The sequence below is a fragment of the Lissotriton vulgaris genome, chromosome 11, assembly GCF_964263255.1.
Source record: "Lissotriton vulgaris chromosome 11, aLisVul1.2, whole genome shotgun sequence".
Classification (NCBI taxonomy): Eukaryota; Metazoa; Chordata; class Amphibia; order Caudata; family Salamandridae; genus Lissotriton; species Lissotriton vulgaris.
This window is the reverse complement of record NC_141699.1, coordinates 177,404,545-177,431,385: the sequence shown is the minus strand read 5'-3', so window position 1 is coordinate 177,431,385 and position 26,841 is coordinate 177,404,545. Positions and strand designations below refer to the sequence as shown.

The 26,841-nt window shown below is 44.4% G+C and overlaps 1 protein-coding gene across 1 annotated transcript in view; it reads left to right on the top strand.

Moving 5' to 3' along the window:
• HECTD4 (HECT domain E3 ubiquitin protein ligase 4) overlaps nucleotides 1-26,841 on the top strand; it is a 2,691,195-nt gene that overhangs the window by 250,057 nt on the left and 2,414,297 nt on the right. The window contains exon 4 of the mRNA XM_086943079.1: nucleotides 11,230-11,360. Within this exon, the coding sequence (XP_086799205.1) occupies nucleotides 11,230-11,360 (131 nt within the window). The remainder of the gene's footprint in view (nucleotides 1-11,229; nucleotides 11,361-26,841) is intronic.

Genomic DNA, 26,841 nt, shown 5'->3' with positions numbered 1-26,841 from the left:
TTTGAGATCGGTTCATTGTTTAGGGACCTCACGTTCCCCCATTTACCACATTGCCTGCACCATAATTGAAAAACGCACTTCTCACCACTTTGGTGATTTCCTCGCCACCTCACGCCCGTCCGCCATCTTGGGTGGGGGCTAGAGACAGGTTTTGCTGACACCACGCCTTGGGGGTTAGCAGGCTAGTCTTTGCTAGTGGCTTCTAGCCACACACTATAATTATTTACCAGTATGCAGGCGCGCAGCGATCGCGCGCAGCATCGCGCCAGAGGAAAGCCCGTCTGTGCCCGTCCGGGCCAGGACGGGCCCAGGGGCCATAAACTGTGGTCAAATTCGTACTTACTCTTCTGAAGCACTATGGGCTCTAAAGACTGATTCCACCTGTCTAGATGATGCCACCTTGGCTACTTTACAAGCCGAGGCCCTGCTACAGACTACAGGCACAGGCCCCAGGACTCTCCCCACCTTCACCAGCCGCCAGCCACATGGCCTTAGATTGGCAACACTTAATACGCGCTGTCTACAAAAGCACCACCTAGAAGTCTTCTCTCTATTGCTCGATGGAGATATTGATATCCTTGCTCTCTCAGAGACATGGCTCGGCTCTGTCTACACGCCTGACATCTTGGCTGCCCTACCCCCAGATTATGTTGCAATCTGGCATAATCGTCCTAATGATTGTAAAGGAGGGGATGTGGCCTTTCTGTTCAAAAAATGTCTCGTAGTAAAAGAGATCATTGCACAAAATTGTGCAGGTGCGGAACTGTTAGGAATTAAAGTCTCGCTTAAATCTTCATGTATAGCAATATTGGTAGTTTACCGTCCGCCACAAAACCTTCCGGATTTTAATGATACCGTATTTGAACTTCTGACAGATTTGGCCACCAGATACAAGTCCCTCCTGGTGGTAGGTGACTTTAAATACCGCTGGGATAAAGTACCCAGAGACCCCATAGCGACTGAGTTTGAAGCCAACCTCTCGGTGCTCAATCTGCAACAGTTAGTGATAGGTCCAACCCATGTGAAAGGCCATACATTGGACCTTGTTTGGTCCTCCCTGCCCAATACAGAAATAACTGAGGTTAGTCCATGTATCTGGTCAGACCACTCTATGATAAAATGCTGGGTTCCTGGTGACTTGGTGAGGGACGCCCCAAATAAGTCACGGAGAAAAATTCGATCTTGGAATAAGGTAGAAGCAGACCTTCTAATCACGACCCTGCTCTCCTCCGCTCCCCCTAAAATGCATGGTACAGACCTGGACAATGATGCTAGGATGCTTAAGACCTGGATGCTCGCCGCCCTGGACAAACTTGTCCCTGAGCAGTTGGAGAGCATCAGAACGAAAGGGAAAGGAGCGCCATGGTTTGACGCCTCCTTGAAATAGAAGAAGCAAGCCCTTCGTAAGGCAGAGAGAAGGTGGAGGCTTCACTATTGTCAAACAGAGGCTGAAACTTTTAAAACCTTGCTCTCAAAATATAAGGCTGACATCCTGGAAAGAAAGGCTGTCTTCTACGAGGGAAGAATTAGGGAAGCAATAAATATACAGCGTGAGACCTTTACGATACCAAGGGAACTCGCACAACGAGAAGGGAAAATCTCAGCGGGCGATCAACCAGACTGTGATTCCTTCCAAACTTTCTTTCTTCCGAAGGTACAGGATATCATCGCTGACATCAACGCACGACCAGCTATAACTATGCTGCCTAGTCTGATTGCCCAGGTGCCATCCACGAGTTTGAATAGCTTTCCTTCCATCGACGATAAGGGCCTATTAGAACTAGTCGGACAGATTAAGTCAGGGTCAAATATCGATCCATGTCCCCCTAAAATCTTCAAAATGGCCCTGCCAGGCATCCAGCCTCAGGTACTGAGTTTATTGAATAACTCATTGGAAACAGGTTATCTGCCAACCCAAATGAAAGAAGCCAGGGTCTCCCCACTTTAAAAAAAAAAGCAGGAATGGATACTAAAGCCTTAAAAAACTACAGGCCCATCTCGCAGTTACCCTTCCTAAGTAAGATCTTAGAAAAGCATGTTCTCAGCACTCTAGCCGGCCATCTGGAAGAACATCATCTTCTTCATACCAGGCAGGCTGGATTCCGGCCCCAACATAGCACAGAACTGGTCATGGCCTCAGTTGCCGATGAGTTGAGTCAGGGCAGACAATAAACAACCATGCGCCCTGATTCTCTTAGACTTATCGGCGGCCTTTGATACGGTCAGCCACACCATCTTGCTGGACCGTATTGCGCAACTGGGGATTTCAGGCCATGTGCTGAAGTGGCTAGAATCCTTCCTGTCAGGTCGTACCCAGATTGTGCAGCTAGGAGACCAACTGTCTGGGACCTGTGAAGTGACATGGGGAGTGCCCCAGGGGTCGGCTTTATCCCCCCTGCTTTTCAACATCTACTTACAACCACTGGTGGAGGAGCTGATGAGTATGAACTGCGAAATATTTAACTACGCAGATGATACCCAGCTATTAGTCCGGCTGGATGACACCAAGGAGGCCCAGGAATCGGTGAGTAACTTGCTCAGCTTCACGGTCAACTGGATGACTAACAATCTGTTGAAAGTGAATGCTGACAAAACGGAGGTGCTGGTGATCCACAACAAAGAGGACCCCTGGAGTGACCTGTATTGGCCTCCAGAATTGGGAACCACCCCGTCTCCTGGCACTGTAGTAAAAAGCTTAGGGCTTAGGATTGACGCGGATCTTTCAATGGCCCCCCAAGTTTCGGCTGTCGTCGGATCCTGTTTTGGTGTACTGAGGCAACTACGCAAATTAGCCCCTATTCTATCTGCCACTACCCTGCAATCAGTCGTATCTGCCACAGTCATTTCAAGAATCGACTATGGCAATGCTCTGTATTTGGGCCTGCCACAGAAGCTGCTGAGGAAGTTGCAGGTAATACAGAATGATGCAGCCAGACTGACTTTCTCCCTGCCCAGAAACTTATGTTTCTTCTGTTAAGCGCTTAGAGACAGGCGGTGATAGGCGCTATATAAATACTCCTAACATAACATAACATAACAAGAGAATCAATGTTCACCTACAGATAGAACGTTATCATGTGAAGGGGAGAGGAACTTAGAAGCAGAAGGAGGTGGAGTCGGGCATGACGATGGAGACAACCCCATCGTAGAAGATCACCCGGAGAATGCTGGCAAGTCTCCTGGGTGAGAGAGCCCTAAGGAAGCAGGGAAGACGATGACGAGCAGAGCAGAGAATCAATGTTCACCTACAGATAGAGCGTTACCATGTGAAGGGGAGAGGAACTTAGAAGCAGAAGGTGGTGGAGACGGGCATGCCGATGGAGACCACCCCATCGTAGAAGATCACCCGGAGAATGCTGGCAAGTCTCCTGGGAGAGAGAGCCCTAAGGAAACAGGGAAGACCATGACGAGCAGAGCAGAGGAAAGTGTGGAGAGTTCCACCTCCACTCCGGTAAGACACACACATGTAGGGAGAACAGTGGTGATGCCAGCAAAATTCCGAGACTATGAACTGAGTGAAGTGAAGTAACTTTACCCGAGGGACTCATAGAAACATTTGACTTTGTTGTTCTATATAAAGAAGGGAGATATGTAGTGTCACACTCTAGTCGTTATGTGACCATCAACGACGTAGAACGTGGCCGCCATTTTGCATACCAAATGAGCACAATTATCAGAGCGGCACGGACGGCTTTTCCCGGCGCTCTCCTGATTTGTATAATAAATCTTTTGAAACCCTCATACGCTCCAGCATATTAATTGTGGGGTAAAATCTGTAAATGCTGCGCAGCCTATTGCCCAGGCTTGACCATGGTGTCCGCTACCTGCAAAATCAGTGGCTCCACAGTCAATGGCGCTAAGTCACCCGGCCCAAAACGAATAAGTGCGCTTTCGCGCACAAACTACCGGGACAGACTGCGTCACTACACAGTTACATGGCCCCGGGCAGATCCGGATCACCGCTGCGCGCTTTCAAAGACATAACAAGTCAAGTACAATTAGAAGTAGCAGGCACAGTACTTTGCGAGCCAAGCCGGCGCTTCGTCAACAGGCCCGTCGTGGACGCCCGCATTCATGGGCTCATTTACTGCCGCAGCAACCAACGCCAGTCCGCATGATTCTGGCTGGCACTGTGCACACAGTTGACTGGTGCCAGTACTACGGGCTGAGGAGGTCCTGGTTCTCTCTGTTTGGCCACCCGTGTGGGGTTGGCTGATGTCGGGTCAATCCATTCGCGGCTGGATCAATTTAATTAATAAACCCCGCCGCTGGGCGAGCTGCGCCTCTTTTATCATGTCGCCAGCTGTCTCTTTCACAAGTCTGCCGCTTGTAGTAGTAAGACCGGGTCCAATCGGGGGACTTCAAAACATGCTTCCCGTTTGTGCCACAGGGGTGATCATTTGTTTTCGTAAACACAGTGGCTTGGAACGCAAGGGAAGCAGCCATTGGGCAGTTCCGATGCTGGCACCTAATGGCAATCACTGAATACAATTTGCCACGTGGTGTTGGGTGCGTATACTTTGTTATATAAATTGTAGCAGCTAATAGAGCTGCCTGTGTGCCGATGAGTCAGCCCCTGAGCTGCTGAGGAGATGCGCAGAGAGCGCATTACTACTGCAGCTTTCTCAGTATGGTACATTTTAACAGCGCTCCTGCTTCACAGAGAAGGCACTATAATGCGTGATATTGCATTTCAGTGCGGTGATGCGGACCACCGCACTGGAATGCGTTAGCATCACGCCTGATTCGTGATACTTGGCAGAGCTGGTAGTATGAATTGGTACTGTGATTTTTTTATATTTAAGATGACTCGACTAAAGTTTATTTGAAACGTGTCAACTTATCTGTAAGAGACCTACACGGGCTGGGGTACAAACAAGTAAATAAAATTAGTCCGGGATTCATTGGCAATGAAAACGTATGTCAGAAAAAGTGTTGTTATGTATGTTAAATACAAAATATGAAGTGGGTTGTGACCAGTGCACACTTAAAGTCCAGGGACTCGTTCGTGACCACAGCAGTGACTGACGTGAAGGAGCTCAAAATTCAAAGCAGAATATGTTACAATGTCAAGGAAGATGATATAGTGGAGAGGTTCCAGAACAGAGCCTTGAGATATGCTGACTGGCAGGGTATTCAGTGGCGAAAGGGAGAGGCACCTGGGTACAGAGAACCATTGCTCCAGAAAGAACATTCTAGTGTTTTTACTCAATGTACCATGGGACGTGTTTTTCACATGCAGAGTTGCATAGCATACATGTTGAATGCAGCAAACAACTTACTTGGTTTATTGACATTTTCTCAAGTCTAGAAGGATGTTGATGAGGATGGAAGGGAGGTGGTTGTGATGTGTTGGGATGAAGAAAGCAAATATGTACAGAGAATTAAATATTGTGAAGAGGAAATGCAGTGGGCAGGTTAGCTGAACACCAACTTCTCTGAGTTTTTTCAAGGTGTGAGTTTGGAAAGAGACAGATGGGAAACTGGTCAATAGTTAAATGAGCAAGACTGTTGAGGAATGACACTCACAAGTGTTAACCATTTTGAATACGAGCCAGAAATGAGAGAGTAAAGGCAGTTCAAGGTGCTGTAGGATTGGACTACAGTATTTTTTGGTGGGGTGACGGGATTAGATCAGGTGCATCATGCACGACCAATTGGACAATAGATATTAATTTCTGTGGGGAGATCAGGTCAAGCACTGAAGCTGACTGGAATGAGCAGTGAGAAGGATAGGTTTGTAATGTTGGAAAATATGGATTGAAATAGGGTGCAATGTCACCGCGCAAGGTTGTGATGGTTCCTTGGCAAGTGATTAGAGTGTGTGGGAAACTTTGAGTGTGAAGTCTGAAGAGCAGATCATTGCAAGGAAGTATTTTTATTTGGCCGAGTCTTGGACAATTGTTAACGAATGGAGGGTCCTCGTATAGATTTGTTTTCACATTACAGGATTTTCTCCATCTTTGCAGACGGGTCTGTCTTTGAGTCTTAATGACTGAGATATTACGTTTAAATACAGGGCTACAGCTGAGGAGCAAAAAAAGGTATTGGCTCTTTGTTGATAGTGGAGGTAATTCCTGGTTGACACACCCCCTTAAAGCCTGCTAAAGAGATCTTGTCCAGAAAAGGAATCCTATATCTTTTAAAATTTGGTTTAGCTATTCGAGAACCTTTTTAAAAAAGATTTTTACTGTAAACGTGCTCATTGCAGAAGGACTAATATCATGACACATCGAATCATATCGTGCATACATGACATTGAAATGACAAGAAGTTAAGCTACAAGCACTTAAACCGGAGATTCTGCCGAAGCCGCTTTTATGGCCAGCAGTGATGTCAGTTCTCTCCACCCACCCCTCTAACACTCCTAAGCATGTCTGACCAAAGCTTAACGTAACTCATCAGAACCCCCTGTATGACTCTCATGCTCTATAAATCTTCTCCCACTTCTTTGGAAAGCCCCTGCTCAGGTGTATTTTTTTTCTGCTCTCATACACCAGTCTAGGTCTGTTTCCCAGTCCTTAACTCTAGAGGGGCCATCGAATCACCAAGCCACATTCCTCTTTGCCACCCTGGCACCTAAAGCCAGTCACGTCTTTTGATCTTTGGGGTACGCTTCCTCTCCAGAGACCATCAATAAAAGCCACTTTGCATCCATGGGGACCTCCAGATTCATCACCCCAGTCATTGCTCGGGTGACCTCATTCCAGTAAACCTGTATCATGGGCACCCCCAGAGAATATGAAATAAGGATCCCTCTTCTCTACATCCCCTCAAACCCAAAGATGTGGGTGACCGCCTAATTTTAGCTACCCGGGTCTGGGGCTAGTAGGAGCGATGAAGGATCTGGAGCTAAACCAGCCAGAACATAGCCCATATTGCCACTTCCATTGGGCTCTGTATAGGCTCCTGCCAATCCTCATCTTCCAGGCCCCCTGGTCTCCTGCCCATGCTTTCCGTAATGCCACCATCGGGTCGTGTGAGTTATTAACACGTTTGCGATAGATCGTGGAAATTGTCCTGTCTGGGAGCCGCTCAGTGAGTAGGCAGCCCTTTATGGGGAGGCCTCTGGTAGTTGTTCACCCTCCCTCATATGCCGAGCCAGTGCATGTCCCAGCCTAAGATAGTTATATCTTTATGTTTTACCCTACTAAAATTTCTGGCTCAGACAGTCGAATACATCCTCCAAATGTTCGATCCCCAATATCTCCCAGCCTGAGAAGCCCTGCAGTCCCCCCACCTCGGAGAGCAGATCACTGTACCACAGGGGTGTCATGTTTGGGAGTCACCCCTCCATCCCAGAACCCCGTGGCCTCCTCCATGCCTTGATCACCACCTGTGTATGCTGTGGCAGCCCCTTTTCTCTCTTCCGTTGATAAAGGAGTGCCTCATGCCTCCCTCGCCCTATGGCCTGTCAATCTATTCTATATGCCACCTCCTGTCTAGTTTTATCTTGTTCCCCAGACCATTGACATTCCAAGACCATATATTCAGTCCCGCCAGCGCATTCTTACCCATAAATGTTGAAGCCATACCCACCTGTCACCCTGTACCCAGTGTGTCCAACCCTCCCACCATTCTTCCTCCATACATGTCTTGGGACCCATACTCCTTCTGCATATGAGCCAATAACTTCAATGTGAAATCCAAGCTATGAAACCAGACAACCTCCATCCCCTGAACTCCCCAACTCCCCCCTCCTTGCATCGTGAGCACAAAACCACCCACCACCCCAACTCACAAAGTGCCTGTTGCCCCCCTTTGAATGAATGTGTATGTGGGCATGCCATAACGCCACCACTTGCTGAGGCGTATCAATCACCTTCTATGAAAACAATTCTAACTCTGTCAGCGCCTTGTCATTTCGATTTACAGTATATCCAAAATACTTCGCCGCAGTCCCACCTGACCTTGGGTTTTAGCTTTCACAAAACTGGGAAGAGTCTGATGGTTGTATTGTCTATATTGATATTCCGTGAACTCGAGCTGCCTGAAGGATCGCATCTCGGTCCCTGTAATTAAAGATGCGCGCTATGATGGTGTGTGGTAGAGCTCCGGTTTTCATCCTGGGGCCCAAACCCCGATAGGCCCGTTCTGTCGAGAAGAACTTGGACAGGTGATTGGGTTTTATGAAATTAAGGATCCGATCTTCTTAGTGCAGGTCTGCACTGGGGCCTTCTGCCCCTTCCGGGACCCCCACCACCTGAATGTTGTTTCTCCTCGACCACCCTTCCTGATTCTCCAGTTTCGCCGCCATAGTGGCCGTTTCTTTCGTGAGGGCCTGAACTTTTTCCTCCAGTTTTTTGGTCATGGACTGAAGCCCTCTAGTATGAACCACCGCCTGTTTCACCTATTCTGAAATGTTACCAAAATCTGCTCTCAGTATGGCGACATCAGTGGTGACGGCCTATAGCTTGGGCTCAATTGTGCTACGGAGCGCCTAGATTTCTACCATGATTTCACTCAAGGAGGGTTCCCCCACGTATGAGCTTGGTTGGTCCATCTGCATGCCCTCAGCTGTCGTCCCCTGGGCTGATTCCCCCCCCCCCCCCCCCCACTTGGGACATCACTACTATATATCTATATTATTCTGCTGCGGGATCTTGGATCCACGATTGTGCACCATGACTCCTCTCCACCATTGTGGTGTCTCAAACACACCTGCTCATCACTTTGTGGACAGGTCAATCCGCATCCGACACTTACCGTCAGTCACAATTACAGTCCCGGTAGGCCTCACATTTACCTCCAGGCAGTTCCTCAATTGCCCAAGTAGGCCGCTGCGCTAACACCATCCTTTAGAGTCACTCCTCCTTTTATGCCTCTTGTGGCCTCATAGGCCTTGCACCTGTAGTACTGTTCCGATCCAGATGGCCCTGTGGACTCCCTCCAACAGCCCCCACTTGCTTCTCACTCTTTCTTTACCACCAGAGATCTCGCTGAATCAGAGGGCCACGCCTGCTGTGCTCCAGTGTCAGAATCGGGCACGGATGATCGATGCAGAGCCAAGGTCTCCATGTGTGTAGGGCTGCCGAAGACAGGCTCTCCCTTAGCACCGGAGCCCCGGGCTATCACGGCCGCCAGGGCAGGCCTCACCTCGCTGCCCCAGCTCTCCACTTACTCCGCGGAGCTGAGGCCTCCTTGATGTAGGCCCTTCGGGCGCCCACACCCACGCTAGCCTTGATCCTCTCTTCTGTTTTATAGCGGCGTTGGTCTCCTGCCATTGCTCTGTCAGCCTTGTCCCTGCCAAGACCCCTCAGCACAACTTCTGTTTTGCTGCAGTCGCAGCCTCTGGCTTGCTGCGAGGCACAAGCGGTGCACACTTCCTCACCGCGCAGCTCTCATGCCCCGCCAGCGTCGCCTGACAAGCCGGCCGAATTCTTGGATCTGCCACTGCCCAGGCCCTCTGCTCTGCCACTGGCACTGGGGTAAATTGCAGTGGCACTGCTCGGATAATGTGGGATGGCTTGTCAGGTAGAGCTAAAGTTGGCCTAATTACCTTTGTCTCACTTGATTTAGTTTTTTATATGAACTCTGATAGACTCTGATTTGCCCTACATATTAGCAGTGTTGCTAACCTTCTCCAAAACAGTAAGAATGATATTACCGAACTATTATAATTATAATTCCTCACAGGAGATTCCAGAGCACCTGATTGCCCTAAGAGTTTTTCTTGAGTCATTTTCAGTTACCTCTTTGATTCTTGTGGGTGATTTTAATGCGGGATGGGAAGGTAAAAGTCGCCGTCTACTAAGGAGCAACTTTCAGTGTCCGAGCATTGTGATTGGCAATGCCCCCATTCGAGAATCTTTGATGGGTATTTGCCATCTTTGTGCATTTTATATTCACGAATTGAAAGATGTTTTGTGTAAGTGGACACATGCTTTTGTGAAAAGTATAGTAATGGTCCTCGTGATTGATATGTTAGCCTTTTACAAGTTTGGTAACTAAACACTATGCCCTTCTATCTCATTTTTCAACCATTTTGTTATCATTCAGCTTACATAGGCGATTCTCAGGATGTTACCCGCCTGCTTCCCCACTCTGCACTCCTATTTGCTTAGCGATCATGCCATCCTCACCCTGGACTTGTTCGTATATCATGCAGTTGTGCATCTTAACGATGGATATAAATAACTGACAAACCTGTGCCCTGCTATCAGTGCGCTTAGCACTGCTTTATTGTAACTACTTGTGCAGCTGTTTGCTTTAATGCTACTCATGATACTTGTGGTGCTATTACTCGTAGCTGTACGCTACATATTCCTGCTGGACCCATTACTAATATTATTGATAAGAATACTTTTAAAATTATTTTTGAGCCCACAACTGTAAGTACTGCTACTGCTTCTTCTAGTACTAGCAATGTAACCAAATGTACCAAACACGCTCCTGCTACTTTTAATACAAGAAGCATTGCTACACCAAGTAAACTTGACCTAGTACCTTTTTCTACTACTACGGGTACTACCATTAGACTTACTAAAAGTAATACAGCTAGCACTTGTATTACTGTTTCTGGCACTGTCTTTGGTTCTCATACTTAAACTAACTCTAATATTTGTACTGCAACCACTACTATCACACAAAAACAAATACTATTACTCCCTGTAGTGTTTTTCGATTGTACTAGTCGTTTTATTGGCACAAGTATTCAGTCCACTAGATAGCAGGTGCACTGGCCTGTTTCACTCCTTGTAATCATGCCACCTCAAAAAATGAGGAGGGACTGTAACACAGAACTCCATCCAACCTTTCATAAGTAGCAACAAGAAGATGCATCACATGCATTATCTGAAGTGGAGTTTTAAGGTGAAAAATACTTTTTGTCATTCGTGAAATTCGAGTTATAAAGAACCGCATGGGTTCATTAAAATAAATGCCAAAGGTTTAAAATGCATTGGTTTTCCAATTTAACTGGTACCATCAGGCATGAGAACTGAGTTTGACTAGGAAATTAGTCGTTCAAATTTGACTAGGAAATTCGTCGTTAAACGTTAGATGTTCAACAAGTAACAATCTAGACATAAGGAACAATTTATTCTATTTTTGAAAGTACATTTGTGTCTCTTTATAAATTCTAAAGAAGCTAAATCGTTGTACATTTTTGTTGTAAAGAATATATTTTGACTTGTCACATTGTTCACTTAAATGCATACAACCAACTGCCCTAAATAAGTGTTTGCTGTTTCTGCTCCATAGTAATGTTGTGTCTTCTTTCTGATGAAGGTTGCTGCTTTTGGAGGGAGGTCCTGGATCTCCCTCTTGTTTACTTGGTAGCAAACACATCGTTTCCTGGGGCTTTGAAGATATGCTGCCCGCACCTGATAGTAATAGTGGTTCGAGTAACGAGAACAAAGGTAAATCTGCTTTTAAATAACCTTTATAATTGCAACATCGATCTGATGTCAAGGCTTAAATTTGTTGCAATATTTATAATTTGACTTTAATTTCCCATGATGACGAACACGTATTTGTATTGTTTTAAGGTAAAAAATGTTATTATTGCATAACCAAGATTCAATTAAGTCCAGTGTGTTCAGTTTAGTAAATCTACCGTGTACTGAGCGATTGTGTTTCAATCTATGTTTACAAGGTGCTCTGAGATGACAAAGATAATCTATTTTCTCCGCAGTGAAAAGATTAGGGCGAATGTCTTCCATACTTGAAACTAATGACCTGCCTAGACCCTTTATAGCCCTGCACACCATGACGAGACGCGTTTTCTCAGTAAACTTCCCAATATCCTTGCAGAAAGAGATTGTTTATCGTGGTGGAAGGATAAAGAAAAGGATTTTTTTCTGTCTGGATGGTATGATCTATATTAGAGATATGATATTGAATTTCACCTGCAAACGGCAGATGTCACCCTGTGGTGGCGATGAGTGCTTTTTAGGTCTCGCGGAGTTAGCGCATGCGCTGCTCTGCGAGAAATTTAGTGAGTGGCTTTTGAAAGTGCTACCCACAAGGTTTTGCTGGCCTAATGCTTGCGTTCACGAGAGCGTGCACGTGCACAGCTGCCATCTGTATTTTTTTAATGGCTCCTTTACTCGCACTCCCCCCTCCCTTCTCCCCCTCCCTTCTCGTCAGCTTTAATCAGACCCCTTTGTTTGCATTACCTCCTACATTTTCGTCAACTTTATCGAGGCTGCTCTGCTTGCAATTCCCCCTCCCTTATCACCCCCGCCCTTCTGTCACCTCTGCTTGCATAAACTTCTCCTTTGTCCCCCGCCCTTCTCGTCAGCTCCCCTCTGGTGTCCTCTGTGTTACTACTGCCTATAAAAAAAAATGCTTATTTATTTACTAGTCCAACTCTGATCAGTAAATAAAAAAAGCCATTGCTTTGAACTTGTGTGTGCGACCCGCAGGGTAAACCAAGGTCTCCGCAGTGCATTCATTATTACCCTGAACTATTTTATTTGCTTTAGTAGTAAGGAAAATAATTCCAAGACCAGGGATCACACGGCTGGCTTCCAGGCCCGGGAGAAGGGCTTTTCCTGGCTGTGTCATAACACTGGAACGGACAGTGTCCTGTTTGCTTTTAAAATGAACTCCCCAAAGCGTACATGGCTAAGCACCACCGAGTGGGTCCAGCCCTGTGGAATCTCTGCCAGTACTACAGGTGCGCAGGCAGAGACGTTTTAAGGCATGGGCCAAGTGGGCGATCGCCCAGGGGCCCAGCATGTAGGGAGCCCCCTTCGAAGGTGAACTTTCTCTCTATTCCACCTATTTCCCTATCTCAACTTCTCTTTTTCCTCTCGTCCTATCTCTACCTCTGTCTCTCTACCTTTTGTTATCATAAGGATTTGAGCCCCAAGCAAGACATTATTCAACTCTTTTTGAGTAACCCATTACTGAAAGTTTGACATGTAATTAGGTATTGTTTGGCATCATGAGACCCTCAATTAGCAGAAAAGTGATAATAAAATATAAAGTTGTTAATTACAGTCTTGCTCAGGGCCCTTAACATTCTTAAAATCACACTGTGCGCAGGCTCGTGAACCCCTTCATCCTTTTGAAGTTTTAAAGTATTAATTACTACCTTCATCTCAGCATTTATGGCAACAGTAAAAGATTGAACAATGCAGAAAAGTAATAAGTGGTGCATACAATTACATGCCGCTCATCACATCGCTATAGAGATTGCTTACATATTTTGAGATAAGTATGTTAAATACACATTAAATATATTGAAGACAATTGTACGTTGTGTAGCATAAGTGAATGCTCATTATGGCTGCGAAGAAAGAACAGGAGTCAAGACACGAGGGAAGTGGCACTTCGTGCTTTTTGACACAGGATGACAGAGGAAACAACATGCTGGACAGCAAAGCAGTGTCACTTGTTCATAGTGCATTGTTGTGACCCAGCCTCTCCGTGTTCTCCTTGAGCACAGCCCGAGTAAGTGCACTTGAGCGCCTGTTGCCACCACAGCAGGGAACATTTATACAAAGGTTCTTAGCGGGGTGAGATCTGTGGGGGGATACATGCTGAAGTCAAAGGTCTGTGCCTGTGTGCCATTGTGACCTTAAGTGTGAATACAGTACATTCAAGTGTACCTTTCTCCATGATAGAGAAGCTATTGCACAACGTCTAGCCTGAGTGCTGAGGTGAATCTTCTGTTAGGAGCTGATCACCTCCACTCTGGCTACCTATTGTCATCAGTGTCTTGTTCAAGATGGCTGTAACTGACTTGATTGACCTCGCTGCACTCTCACCAATAGTGTTAAGCTTTCAGAGTGGAAGAGTCTACCCAAACCTGGAATATTACCATCAGCACTCTATGAACAGGCTTCCCAGAATGAAGCACCAGAAATATGAACACATTTCATACACCCATAAGTGCACATAAAGTTTCCCGTTATTTCATCCTTGCTTGCAACATATCTTACCTTTTGCGCTTTGTTTATATTGTGAAATGAGCTTATTTTACATTGACTTTGATTTATACTGAGCCTATTTTGTCTTAACATCCATATTAACAAATGACTCCTGATACAGTCATCCATTATTTTTAACCTCAAACCAAACATGATGACGTGTCCAATACTGTTTGTGACATTCTGAATATTCAATGTCTGATACATGCACCAGCACTTTTTGGACATGCAAGACTGATCTTGGTGAGTATGTTTGCAATTCCCTGATTGGGCACCTCTGCAGTGACACTGGTGTTATGTAAGGGATCAGTCACCTTGAATTTGTGAACAACTTCTGTCACACAGCTCCTGACATGTGTGTGGTGCCTCTGTTGCTCTGGTCAAGAGGTGCAAAGGTTAGGCAACCATGAAGGCGATACTGAAATTTCTCAAGATTCCGAAGATCAATGGTACAGTAGATCTTTGGAGCTCAAGCCCTTTCTCTCATCTAGGACAGAACAGAAATAGCGGCACATGGAAGATGTTGGGCATTAGATGTCTGGGGGATGTCATGTGTAAGGATGAACTATTAGGGTTTGATCTATTGCAACAAAAATTTGGTATTCCTACTAACCACTGGCTTCTATATAAACAATTAGAACAAACAGTGAAGTCACGTAGACCAAGGGTTTCTATCCAGGAGTTAAATCTGATTATGAAGTATATAATGAATGGTGGCAAGAAGGTTAAAATAGGGTATAGCTATCTTCTACAGGGCTTGGGAGATGACATTGGACAAATAGAAACTGCCTGGGCTCAAAGAATTGGGGATCCAGATATAGATGTATATTATGCTCTTGCATTGAACAGGAAAGTACTTAGAGCAACTAATTTAAAAGCGCAGCATTACAAGATGGTTTTTAACCTTTACTATACCTCCGCTAAGCTGTTTCAATGGGGTAAAAGAGATACTGATAGGTGTCCAAGGTGTAATCAAGGCCCGGCGGATCTATTGCATATGTTTTATTCTTGTCAGAATCTTACGCCAGTTTTAACAGAAATGGAAAAGTTTTTATCGGGGCTGCTAGAGCATCAAATTTCATTTACCCCCTACTACTGTTCTGATCGGCAGGGATGAAAACCTTATAATTGAACAAGAAGCCGAAGCTTTTATCTCTCTGTTGCTGTTTTTAGAATCTTAATTGCGGCGGCCTGGAAAGATCCGATAGCTCCCACTTTTCAGATGTGGTTAACTAGACTGCTGGGGACTCATAATATTGAGGAATGCCTATATAGTTTTAAAGGTAAAAGGAGGAAAGACTATGGTAAAAAGATATGGGCTCCTCTTAGTAATTGGAGGAAAATGAGATTAATACATTAAGCAGTCCTTGGGCCGATCAGGATTGATTCTCCTACACCGTTTGGAATGTTACATTTTCCTATGAGGCTAGTCTTGTGCCATGTATTGGTTGATTGTTAAGATCTGGAAGATGTATAAGATGTATATGTATATTTTAATAGTAATGTCTGATTTTATCATCTTTTATCCAGCTGATATCTGTAAATTTGTTTTGATATTCAGATCCATCTCAATAAAAAAAATAAAAAATAAAAAAAAGCAAAGGTTAGGCAACCCAACTCAAAAGTTGTTTGTGGATTGTCATAATATAATACACAGAGAAGTGCTAAGTCATTTGACTCAAGACTCTGTGACAGAAACACAAAGGTCCACCAAATTGGCAACATCTGTCACTATTCAAAACGTTGCCAATTGCTCGTATTGACCAGAGAAAATGCAGTAAACCTAATTCTGCTATGTAGTGTGTGAAATTAAAATTGAGAAATTGGAAAACATGGTTCAAGATGGCGCAATAAGAAACCAAGAGATTAAAACATAGGATAAGGAAAGCTTAAGTCAAACAAGCCTTGGCACTTCTAAGGTCCCAAAGGCGAGACATATTGGCTATGCCAATGCTTGTTCTGTACTGTGGTTGGGCTTGAATCGAACAGTGTGTCTTCAAAGAGCTGGTGGTGCTGAGGTGGTCGGTGAGGTGTTGATTGATTGGTTTCTCTAAGACCTTTGCCGGGTATGGCAGAAGAGAGACCGCTCTGTAGTTGGAAAGTGTGGCTGGGTCAGCGGTGGTTTCTTGAGCCAGAGGGTTGAGGATGGCATATTTTCATGTGTCTGGCAATGTGGCTTAGTTGAGGGAGGTGCTGCGGATAGGTGTTAGTGCTTTCCAGATTGGTAGGAGTCCTTTGGTGAAGGTGTGTTGGGGCAAGGGTCCAATGTATTTCTCAAGTAGATGGTCTTCATGGTAGCAGCAATTTTGGTGGTAGTGATGACAGGCCACAAGGTCAGGGCTCGTTCTTAAGAAGTGATGGGAAGTTGAGTTGCGACTGTAACTGGTTACGGTTGAGGGTCGAAGTTGCTGTATATGGAGGCAATTTTGTTACAGAAGAATTCTGAGCGCTTATGGCAAAGGTCTTTTGAAGGGGTGATGTTGCTGGAGGCGGCTAGAGACTTAGTGAAATCTTTGATGGCGAAAATGTTCATGCTGCTGTTAGCACTGGCATTGATGCGATCTGCAAGAGCTGTGCACTTGGTGTTCTATATCAGCTGGTAGTAGTGTCTTAGGGCTAATTTGAAGATGTCTTTATCTGTGGTGTCTTGACTTATTCTCCATTTGCGCTCCAGTTGCTTGCAGTGACGTTTTGTCAGCCTGAGTTCATCTTTGAATTAGCTTGCCTGTGGTCGGGCTCGTGCCGTTGGGATGCACTTGAAGGGCTCCAGAGTGTTGGCGCATACCTTGATCCAGCTGTTGAGGTTCTTGATGGCTTTCAGCAAGTTGCTGGTGTGCTTGGGCTGGTGCTTGGAGAGTGCTTCTGAGATGCATTTCGAGCTGTGGCAGGCAGTACTGGTGGTGGTCGGTCTGTGGTGATGCAGGATAGGTATGCTGAAACTGACGAGAGCGTGTTCTGTCCAGGTCATAGTTTCTGGTTTGATGACTGTGATGTTGCTGATTGAGGAGAAAATTGGGGCAGTAGATGTCTGGTGGTGTGGGTGGGTTTGGTAATGTGCTAGGTGAGTCCAAGGTTCCCTTGAAGGGCCATAGAGTTTAGGTCAGTGCAGTTTTCTTGGTGAGAGATAAGGTCTCCCAGGAGGAGAATGATGATGGTGCTTGCTGATGATGATGATGATGAGGGGTGCAACGAAGTCCATGATGTTGCTGGAAAAATTGTTGGAGGGCCTAGTGTTCTGTGTATGAAGATTCTCCCAGAGAAAACTTGGCTATAATGTGCATCTTGAATGTGAGGTGTTCCATGTAGCTAATGGGGGTGTCGTGTAGGTGGTGCAACTGATGGTGTCTTTGAATATGATGGCTACTCCACCTCTGAGCTTGTGCTGACAATCATGCCTGGCGATCTTGTCGCCAGTTAGGATGGCTGTAGTGATGTCTGATGTTGAGGTTGGGTTAGCCATGTTTCCGGGTCTTTGGCACACGATATCAGTGTCAGATTGTTGGATATTTTTTTGGATTGGAATCTTCTGGACTTTGACCTCTTAAGCAGTTATCGCACATTAGAGGGTAAGCCCAACCTCTGGGATACGAAACCGAGATATTGCAATTCTTGATTAAACGGCATATGAATGATACAGTATGCCTCATGTCACTTTATATATTTTTCTCCTCTCTCATAGGTCGTGATTTTGAAAATACTTAATACCTTAATTTACATTACTCTTCCGGGGCTTCCAAATACCTTGGGAGTCTGCACTACTAACATGTTTTCTGGATTTTATTATTAAACTCAGTATATGGCTGAAATTAAGCATCACATCCCAAAAGGGGTGTCAGAGAATTTTATATAAAATTTGATAGACTCATTTCCTTAATAACAGGGTATGTCACCAACTGTCTTTTTAGCTTTGGCATGTTCATGTTTGGCTAAATAACGGCAAATGCACAGAATGATTAGTTTGGCTTACTATTAAGGTGCGAACATATGTTGGTGTTTTCAACTGTACGGTGCATACAATGAGCACATCACTTTTGGTTTTTGCACAGGGCAAATTTTGAGAGTATGCTTTGTGCTATTTCCTACACAAACTTTACTTGTACTACAGAACTGGCATTTGTATTACTTTTAGCTCTGAAGAAGTCGTCGGGGTGACACCTCGGAGTGACGAAACACGTTGGCTAAAGGAAGTGGATGGAATAAAAACACCTAGGAAGATAAAGAGTCTCTATTATTATGTTTTAACATTACTGAAGTGTATTATACCTCCTTGGGATTAGAATTACGTGTGCTTCCAATAGTGTAAATTAAGCCAGAAACCACACGGAGGCTGTATGCAGAGTGTAAACACAGCTGCGTACTCAATGCTAGTCAATGGACCCTGAAGAAACCCTGTGGAAGACAGAAGGTTGGAGACTCACCCTGCCCGTGGATATCCCGGGAACCCAGGATACCGACACCAGGTAAACCAGGTGCATAGGTGTAAAGTGATGTCGGAAATCGCCATAGACCACATTGGAGGGCTTCAGAAAAGATTTCACTGGCGAAGGTGAAAGTCCAGTGGAACCCAAGGCAGGATTCTTGAAGAGAAGTACCTGCAAGTAGAGGGTACAGAGTCTATGACACTCAGAAGTGACCAGGAGGCACAGAAGACTAATAACCTCCGATGACAGAAGATGCAGGAGTGATAACGGTGCCCTTGTCGCTGCAGCGGTGTGGACCAGGCGACAATGTGGAAGACCAGTAGCTGTTCACAAGCTGTCCCACATCGGAAGTCGAGAAACAGGGCGTCGGTGGGAGCACCAACAATCCTTGGCAACAGCAATAAACAAGGTATATGAAGAACGTTCAGCATTGGGATCAGCAAGGTCCAAGGGACTCACCAAATGTAGGAGAGTCAGAGCAGGCCCGAGCAAGCAGGACCCACAGGCCAAAGGCACATGAGTCGCAAGAGGGCTTTGAACAGCTCACCAAAGATTCAGACCCACGTTGCTGAGATGCAGTAAAGACGAAGATCTTACCAGTAAGAGATGCTGGAGGCTGGAGCTTCTTGTAGCCCGAAGATCTCCGGAGGACGGAGTCAGCAAGCCTTGCAGCGGCAAGTTGACGCGGTGCCCAGGGGTTCTCTTTCAGCGGGTCTGGCGAGGGATACTGGCCTCAAACTTGCTGAGAGGACAGTGCAGGCCTCAGGGAGTTGCAGAAGCACCATCTCTGTTGCTGAGCCTTTTGGAGTCCATAGGAGGTCAGGAGCAGCAGACCAGTCAGCTTTGTTGCGGTGCCTGATGATGCAGGGGAGGGACTCTTTCACTCCAAGGGAGATTAATTCAGGTGTCCTTGATGCCCACAGGCCTGGAGAGGAACCTGAATGAAGCACAGGCACAGACGACGCAGAAGACTGGCAGGACGACGAGGCCAGGAGAAGCAGGAGTCTTCCTTGATGCAGTCTCGCATCGAGGCGAAGTCCAACAAAGTCCAAGGTGCCCAGAAGGTTGAAGATGAAGTGGTTTTGATTTTAAATCCTGTCCCATGACAAATCTTAAGAGCCACCCACAGGTAAGCCCTTCAGTACCCTAAGGAAAGTGTTGGGATGATTCAAGGATCCCTCCCAGAGATGAGGCCGGACAGAGGGGAGACCTAGTGGGAAATCTATTGTTCTGCCTTCCCCTGCTCGAGCTAAGATCAGCAGGGGGAGGGCAGCAACGTGTCTATGGTTGGCAGCAGAACTATCTTACTGTTAGACCCCAAAATGCTGGTTCTAGGAATACAGGGGGGCTCCCTAGGGGAGCCCCACCAGTACATGAGATCCTACAGCCAACATTGGAGTCCATGTTGGGGTAGGATTACGATATGTTTGATACAAAACATGACCGGTTTTGATACAGCCAATATGTATTTGGACATCTTGTACACTTGATGACCACTAGATGTATTAAATGGTTGACCGCACCTACAAAGCCTGTAGAATCGGCTCCAGGGTTTGTAGAGGGACCCTGCTCATGCAGGGGCACCCTCACACTTGTAACGAAGCACCCTGCCCTTAGGACTGAAGAGACGGCCATAGAGGTGACTTATACGTTGTAAGTGCAGTGGCCTCCGATATAAGGAAACTTCTCTTTTGTAAATGGTACTAGCACCAACTTACACAGTCTGCAATGACAGGCCTGTAGTACATGCTGCAGCCCATGGGAGACCCCTGGTGTACCTGTGCTCTGGGTACTTTAGTACCATATATATTAGGGACTTAGATGGATACACAAATAGCCAATTGGGAAGGTACCAAAGTACTTGCCACTGTCAAATTTAGGGAGGAAACATTGTGACTGGGGTCCTTATTGGCAGGATCCCAGTCAGACTAGTCAGAAAACAGAATGACCCCAGCAAAAAGTGGGGTAACCATTGAAAGCAAATCTACTTTCCAATGCAGCGTAGAGATGAAAATGTGTGTGTGTTTGGAGAACAATGGTTGAATTTCCAATATATATTTAAAGCTGATAATTGAGTGATAAATCATGTAGCATTAGGGGACTTTTTTTTACAATATTTGTATCTTAGTGCAAGCAGATTTGCAGCTATGGCATTCCAAATTGACATTCCTGTTGTCAAACCTGCACCAAGATGATCATTGCAGTTAATCTTACACTTAGTGGCCACTAATGTAATATTGTCTGATGTGGTCACTATTAAGACACTAATAATGTTAGTAGTTCAGAATGATTTGCATTAAACATAAGTAGCTTTGTTTTTTTTGGAAACATTTAAATGTATTTTAACGTGTTAATTCAAGCATTGTGCATTATTGCTTTCACTCTCTAGTACATAGAGGCGTAGCTGTGTGGCTGAAGCCAATGGCTCAGTAACAACATGTCTATTGAGCATAAATGGCACTTATTTTTTAAAATGATTGGAGACCCCTGTTCTGATGAGTCTCAGTTTGGCTCTAGAGTGAAACCCATCTAAACAGAGTATTTCTGAGAGATTCTCTGTCCTGAGGGGACAGGTAGAATTCCCTGGCTGAACTATGTAATGTTCTCATTTATAGCTTTAAGGCACCCAGCAATTTATTTATTTTATTTCTTGCCTAGGCAGCTATTGCGCTGTCTCTTCAAGACATGCTGTATTCGGGATATGGGCATTAAACTCGACCAATGTTCCCCCGTCTTTGCAATTGGTTTCTCTTCCTGTCATTTGTAAATGATTGCTTTGATTTTGCAATGCTGTAATAGTCCCTTCTTACTACCTCCCTCCCTCCTGTTGTTACCTCCCATAAGGACAGCCCCTCTTACATATGTCCTTACTCTCTAGCTTTCATTAGTAGTTAGGGAGAACTATTTACTTAATGTCTTGCAGAAGCAAGCACAACATGCTGTGTGGGCGCATAGCAATGGCGGCTGCTGCTTCCAGCCCGAGACAGTTCTTCCTCTTTAATTCTGAGTCTGTGTTGTGCCTCTTTCAAATTGTGTGCCTCTGTTCTTCTAGTTTTCGGCAGTCACTACTGCTTTTTTAACATATTATGTTTTGACAACATTACTATAATTATTTTTTTCTTGTCATAATTACTTAATTACTTTTCGGGGGCGGGGAGGGGTAATTGTTTCGTCTCTGGGATTTCATTTTTTGGATCAGTTTTGGTGCCTTGGTAAATGGGCGTGAAAGCAAAAGACACACAATTGATGGACGGAATGCAGAACAAATCAAAACATTCACCCCCAGCCATGAGATCTGTGTTAAATCCATCATTCTTTTGCTCACCATACAACCCCAGTTTAGATCTGGCCATATGTAAATCAGTCTTGACCCTGTGCCTCATGGGAACAGCCCAGCCCGAACTGCCAAGCCAGATCCTCCATGGACCGGAAACAAGCATCCTAGGACCGGTTTCACCCCTCTTCAGCCAGGATAGCTTGATTCCAGTGGCACAGTGAGCCCGGAACCCACGTCTGGGCATACCCGGTGCACTTAGTGCAAGAAAGCAAAAGACACAGCCTAGCTGATGATGCCTGATTAACCAGAAACTGGTCCCAGGATGCTTGTTTCCGGTCCAGGGAAGACATGGCTTGGCAGTTCGGGCTGGACTGTTCCCATGAAGCACAGGGTCAGACTGATTTGCATATGGCCATGTCTGAACTGGGGTGGTGGAGTGAGCTAAAGAATGACGATGGATTAAACCCAGATCAGTTGACTGGGGGTGAGCGCTTGCAATGTTCAACACTCCGTTCATCATCCGCTTTGGTTCTGCTTTGGTAAATAGGCGCAGCACAGGAGGTGCATTTCTTGGGTTTGTCTTGCCTCCTCCTGTGAGCTAATACGACACTATAAAAAGCATTTGCAATGCAATAGTTCTTGCATTACTGAAAGTTTGAGGTCTTTGCGTTGCAAATGATAATGCAACGCCAATAGCTCACACTTTCAGTAATGCGCGACCTATTGATTTGCAAATGCTTGTTTGATTTTTTTTTTTTCAATTTCCATTACGCAATAATAAATCATGTTGGAGTTGGACTACAAAAATGTCTGTTTCTTAGACAGGGTATTAGAGAAACCAAGAAACTATTAAGTGAAAACGACCTTGTATGTCGAACCGTACCGGACTTTTGGAACAAATTTGAATCACCGATTTTTACCTACATGGTTGAGGTTAAATTTGATAATTGGCTCACTTGCCATTCTTAAAGGATTGTCACCAGGTTAAAAGTTTTGCAACATGTGCTGGTGACTCCTTCTCTGAACAGGATATGTTGCACTTTGTAGAGTTTTGTGGGTTTTATGCTAATTTGCCTAACATATATTTTACCACTGCTAAAAGATTTTAATTTTATACAGGTCAAGTCGGCCCTGGCATATTTACTGATATTACCAAATGAACGGACAAGTTTTTATGTTGCCTATTTAAGTGGTACCGTTCAACAAGGTGCTTGATACATTTTTAATTGGTTTTATTCAACAAATGTTTGATTACATTGGTCTTTTGTGGCTTCTTTTTTAATCGATTAAAAAATAAATATGATAAGGAATTCCCAGAACAAAATCTTTTGAGTTCATCCAAAGCTATACACAGATTGTACTTTGGTGTTCTCATGTCATTATTTATTCTATGTGATTTCCTCCTACAAGGATTTGTTGATGTATTCTATCTTCTTGTTACTACAGAAGTAGTGCTTCTTATATGTACTATTTGCAAAAGTGTGGGGAACTACAATCCCTCTTCCATTGACTAGTTCTGGTTGTGTCACTGTGAGTGGGGCCATACTTCATAACAGTCACCCGATTGAGTTTTATTTGATTGTGTTCTACAACCGTGTTCTCAATCCTTTTAAGTAATAAGAGCCACTAATGTTAAATGGAAATCGTCCCAAACTACTGATATTTTTAATGTTGTTAATAGTAATTACATCAGGCAAGAATGCATTTGTGGTCCAGCATATGCAAGATTAGCAGCAGTGTTCACATCAGGGCAACATTGCTAATAGCAATGAAGAAAAGGCATTGTAAATCTAGCATGCCTCTACATAGGCAATTAATAACAACTCCACTACCGCCTTGGTAACAGTATTAATTAGTCTTCAGGGTTGTATGATTCATCAATCAAATATTAGATTTAAATATATTTTGGAAATGGAGTTCTTAAAATACACGCATTTTCGTCTACAAAACACACTTTTCTATTTTAATATACATATATTAATTCAACCAAACAAAAGCTTCTGATTCAGTAGGCTGGGCTGCATATAGGAGAGCTAGTCACAGGTAGCTAGAGAGCTACCAGTAGCTCACGAGCTACGGGTTGAATAAGCCTGGTCTACAAAATCCTGGCATACCACCGGAGTCATCTTCACGATGTATTCAACTAATTACTTACTATGCAAATTATTCAAAAACGTGGTTGTCTTTTAAATTAAAAAAATATATATAGATAAGTCTCTATACATCCACGTGAAATTGCAAGTGATTCAAGTTGAAACGTGAATGGGTGAAAACTCTGGATCCTTAGGGAAGTCAATATAGTTAAATGATCAGAAAAGAACAAGTGCACGTTTCTTCTCCATTCTGTTCATCTTCAATCTACCCAGAAATTCAGTAACATTTTCTCCCCTATTCCTGTGTCATGTAGTCCTGCTCCTTCTACTTTTCTGACTCCCTGCATCTCTTTAACAGTGTGCTTTTAGTTCTTTCACAGAAAGCATGCCATTTGTCTTGCAAAGAAGGCCAAATTCTCCACTTTGAAAACCTGATCACAATGGAGTTAGTCTGATGAACTGAGTACAGTTGCAAATGCCTCAATCTCTGCCACTGGGGTAGATGATATGTGATTCATTAGGCTCCCTGCATAGACTGGTATTCTAGGCGTCTGTTAGAATCCATAAATAGGTACCTTTATCCCCATTTCAGTCAAGATAGCAACTGATATTTCTCGATTTTCATTAACAGATTTCATAAAATTCAAATCATACCTTATGATAATCATTTTGTCATGTCTTGGAATTAAAGCTGAATGCCAGGGACTTGGCTTTTGGCGGTTCCCACTTGCCTTTTGGTGTCCATAGTACACCATTTGGCACCTGGGAGCTAGCCACTGAGGCGCTAGCCTCCAATAATGTCTTGCACCTCTACTTCTACTCCAGTTGACAACCTTGGGTCCACTGCCAAATGCCCCTGAGATGGATGAGATTACAGCAAGTCTCTCTGATCCTTAACTCATCCCCCCGCTCCCTTAAATCCCTCTTGAGAACAGGCCTCTCTTGTTAGATCCGTACTGTAAGTTGGACAATAAAGCCAGTAATGGAGGTTGGGAGAAACTACACCCAACGAAGAAATATGATTTATTTCAACCCAAGGCACTGCCTGTTGAGACCCCAGTGGTGCCTCTGCTCTTTGTGCTGATGGTTGCTAGTGGTGGGCACCGGCAGTCATTTCTGGGGAACTAGGCTTATTTTCATCATGACATTTTTAGTTAGAGAGAGCGAGAGAGGAACCAGAAAAGGGAGAAAGAAGGTGGTAGAGAAAGTTAGGAAATCGAGACTGAGGGAGAAAGCTGTGTGCCACATATGCCCAGGTTTGTTTTTATTCCAAGTACTTTTGCAGGAGGTCAAGCGATGACTGCACATTTTCTGACTTAAAGGGCTGGCCCCACCATCAGAAGTATCATTATTTTCTTATAAGGAAAATGGGCATATCATGATTCTCCCTCCTGAATCTTTCTGAACAAATTTATGAACCCCCTTTCTATTCAGGATGAGGTCTGGCTGATATCCTATGGGTATTCAAGAAGAATTACTGTCTTTTTTTGCCAGGCCTGCAGTCTGGATGCTCATTTTCATGAGCCTATCCTGCATGAACACAGGATTACCTCCATGTCATGGTGGTCAGTGTAGACTGCCAATACTGCTCTATGATCTGCATGAGCACTGTAACTTCAAGTCTTTACCAATATGGCTGGTTTAATGAAGTTGCAGAAGGTCTACAGTTAATTCTACCAGGGTTCTAAGTGCACTGTCCGGAAAATAAAATAAATCCTACCGTAACGAAGATTAAATTAATCAAGGCAATTCTGGACTTGTGACCCGGAAAGACTTTCTTCCTCTGGATAGTGTTGGCCCTCAGCCAGGCCATGGACTTCTCCCTGGACTGGAGACCATATCGATTTGCTCATTAATTTCGATAATTCTAGGTAGCCTTTTATGTGAAATCATTTTATTTATTTTCTTCTTTTAATCTGTGTTACGGGTGTAAACAGTCCACGGGGCAAATTTATGAGAGGAAATCGATTTTGCATCTAGCAAAAAGCCAGTGTGGAAGATTTTAACATTCATAAGTGTATATTTTTATGTAAAACTGCCATCTGGCACACGTATTTTCATAAGCATTTCCGATATTATGTATAAACATTAAATGTAAAGGTTTGTGTTGCAGTAAAAGGGAGGGTGTTTTGAGTAGGCGCATGCCCTGGTTAGTGGGACTTGTAGGTTTCATTTTGAACTGACAATTAGTAATAGGTGGGAGGTTCACTAGCGGGATTGGTTTAATCGCGGTCACGAAGTAGCAGTGAGTTTGTTTAAGTGCTTGCATAGCAATGAGATGAAGAGGAGAGGTGTCAGGTACAAGTTAGTCTGAGTAGTTTGGGGAATGTATCATGTTGTGTGGGTTTAGATTGATACACACTGGGGGAGTTTTAGTATTCGAGTTTTCAATGCTGGTGGGGTTGTGTGTTCATGCACTAATTTTCATTAGACAATCAAGTATTATAGTTCAAAGAATGGGTCAAGATGTTACAGTTTATACATGCAGTCTAAATTTTACAAAATACTAATAGTGGTTTTGAATTTGGATTTGTAGCTATCCCCGATGAAGGGCTGTCCGAAATGCATTGGGTACAAGAGATCTCAGCTGTCTAGGATGAATTGTGTATTCCCACGTGCTACAGAAAAAGGCTTGAGGCATATCTATAGCATTTGAAACTATTGGGATACATACAGCCTTTTATGTGAATGGAAAAAGCTAAGAGAAAATTGTAAATAAAACATGGATTTAAAAGGATCACAATGGACCAAAACAGAGTATTTCATTCAAAATGGAATTTGTGGAATATGATTTTACTGTGCGACTGGTGGATGGAGCGCCAAGGCGCTCCACTGTTCATGATGTTATACCTACGTGCTACTGGGACAGGGCTTATCGCCAGTCTGCACGCTAACATTGCCTATGAGTACACTGTAAAAACAGACTGTTAAGCATAAAGGTGTGCATCCTGTCATATCAAATGTACAGTTATATGAATAAAACACAAATAAAAATAGGAGAAATTGAAAGTGCAGAAAGATTTTCTGCATAATCTGGAACCTATTTCTGCACTTTAAATTTCTCTCACTTCTAAAATGCCTGTATTTTTCAGTTATATATATGACACCGTGTTTCCCAGCCATTGGATGCAAGATTCTTTCTGCGTGTAAATGCGACACCTTCAAATGGG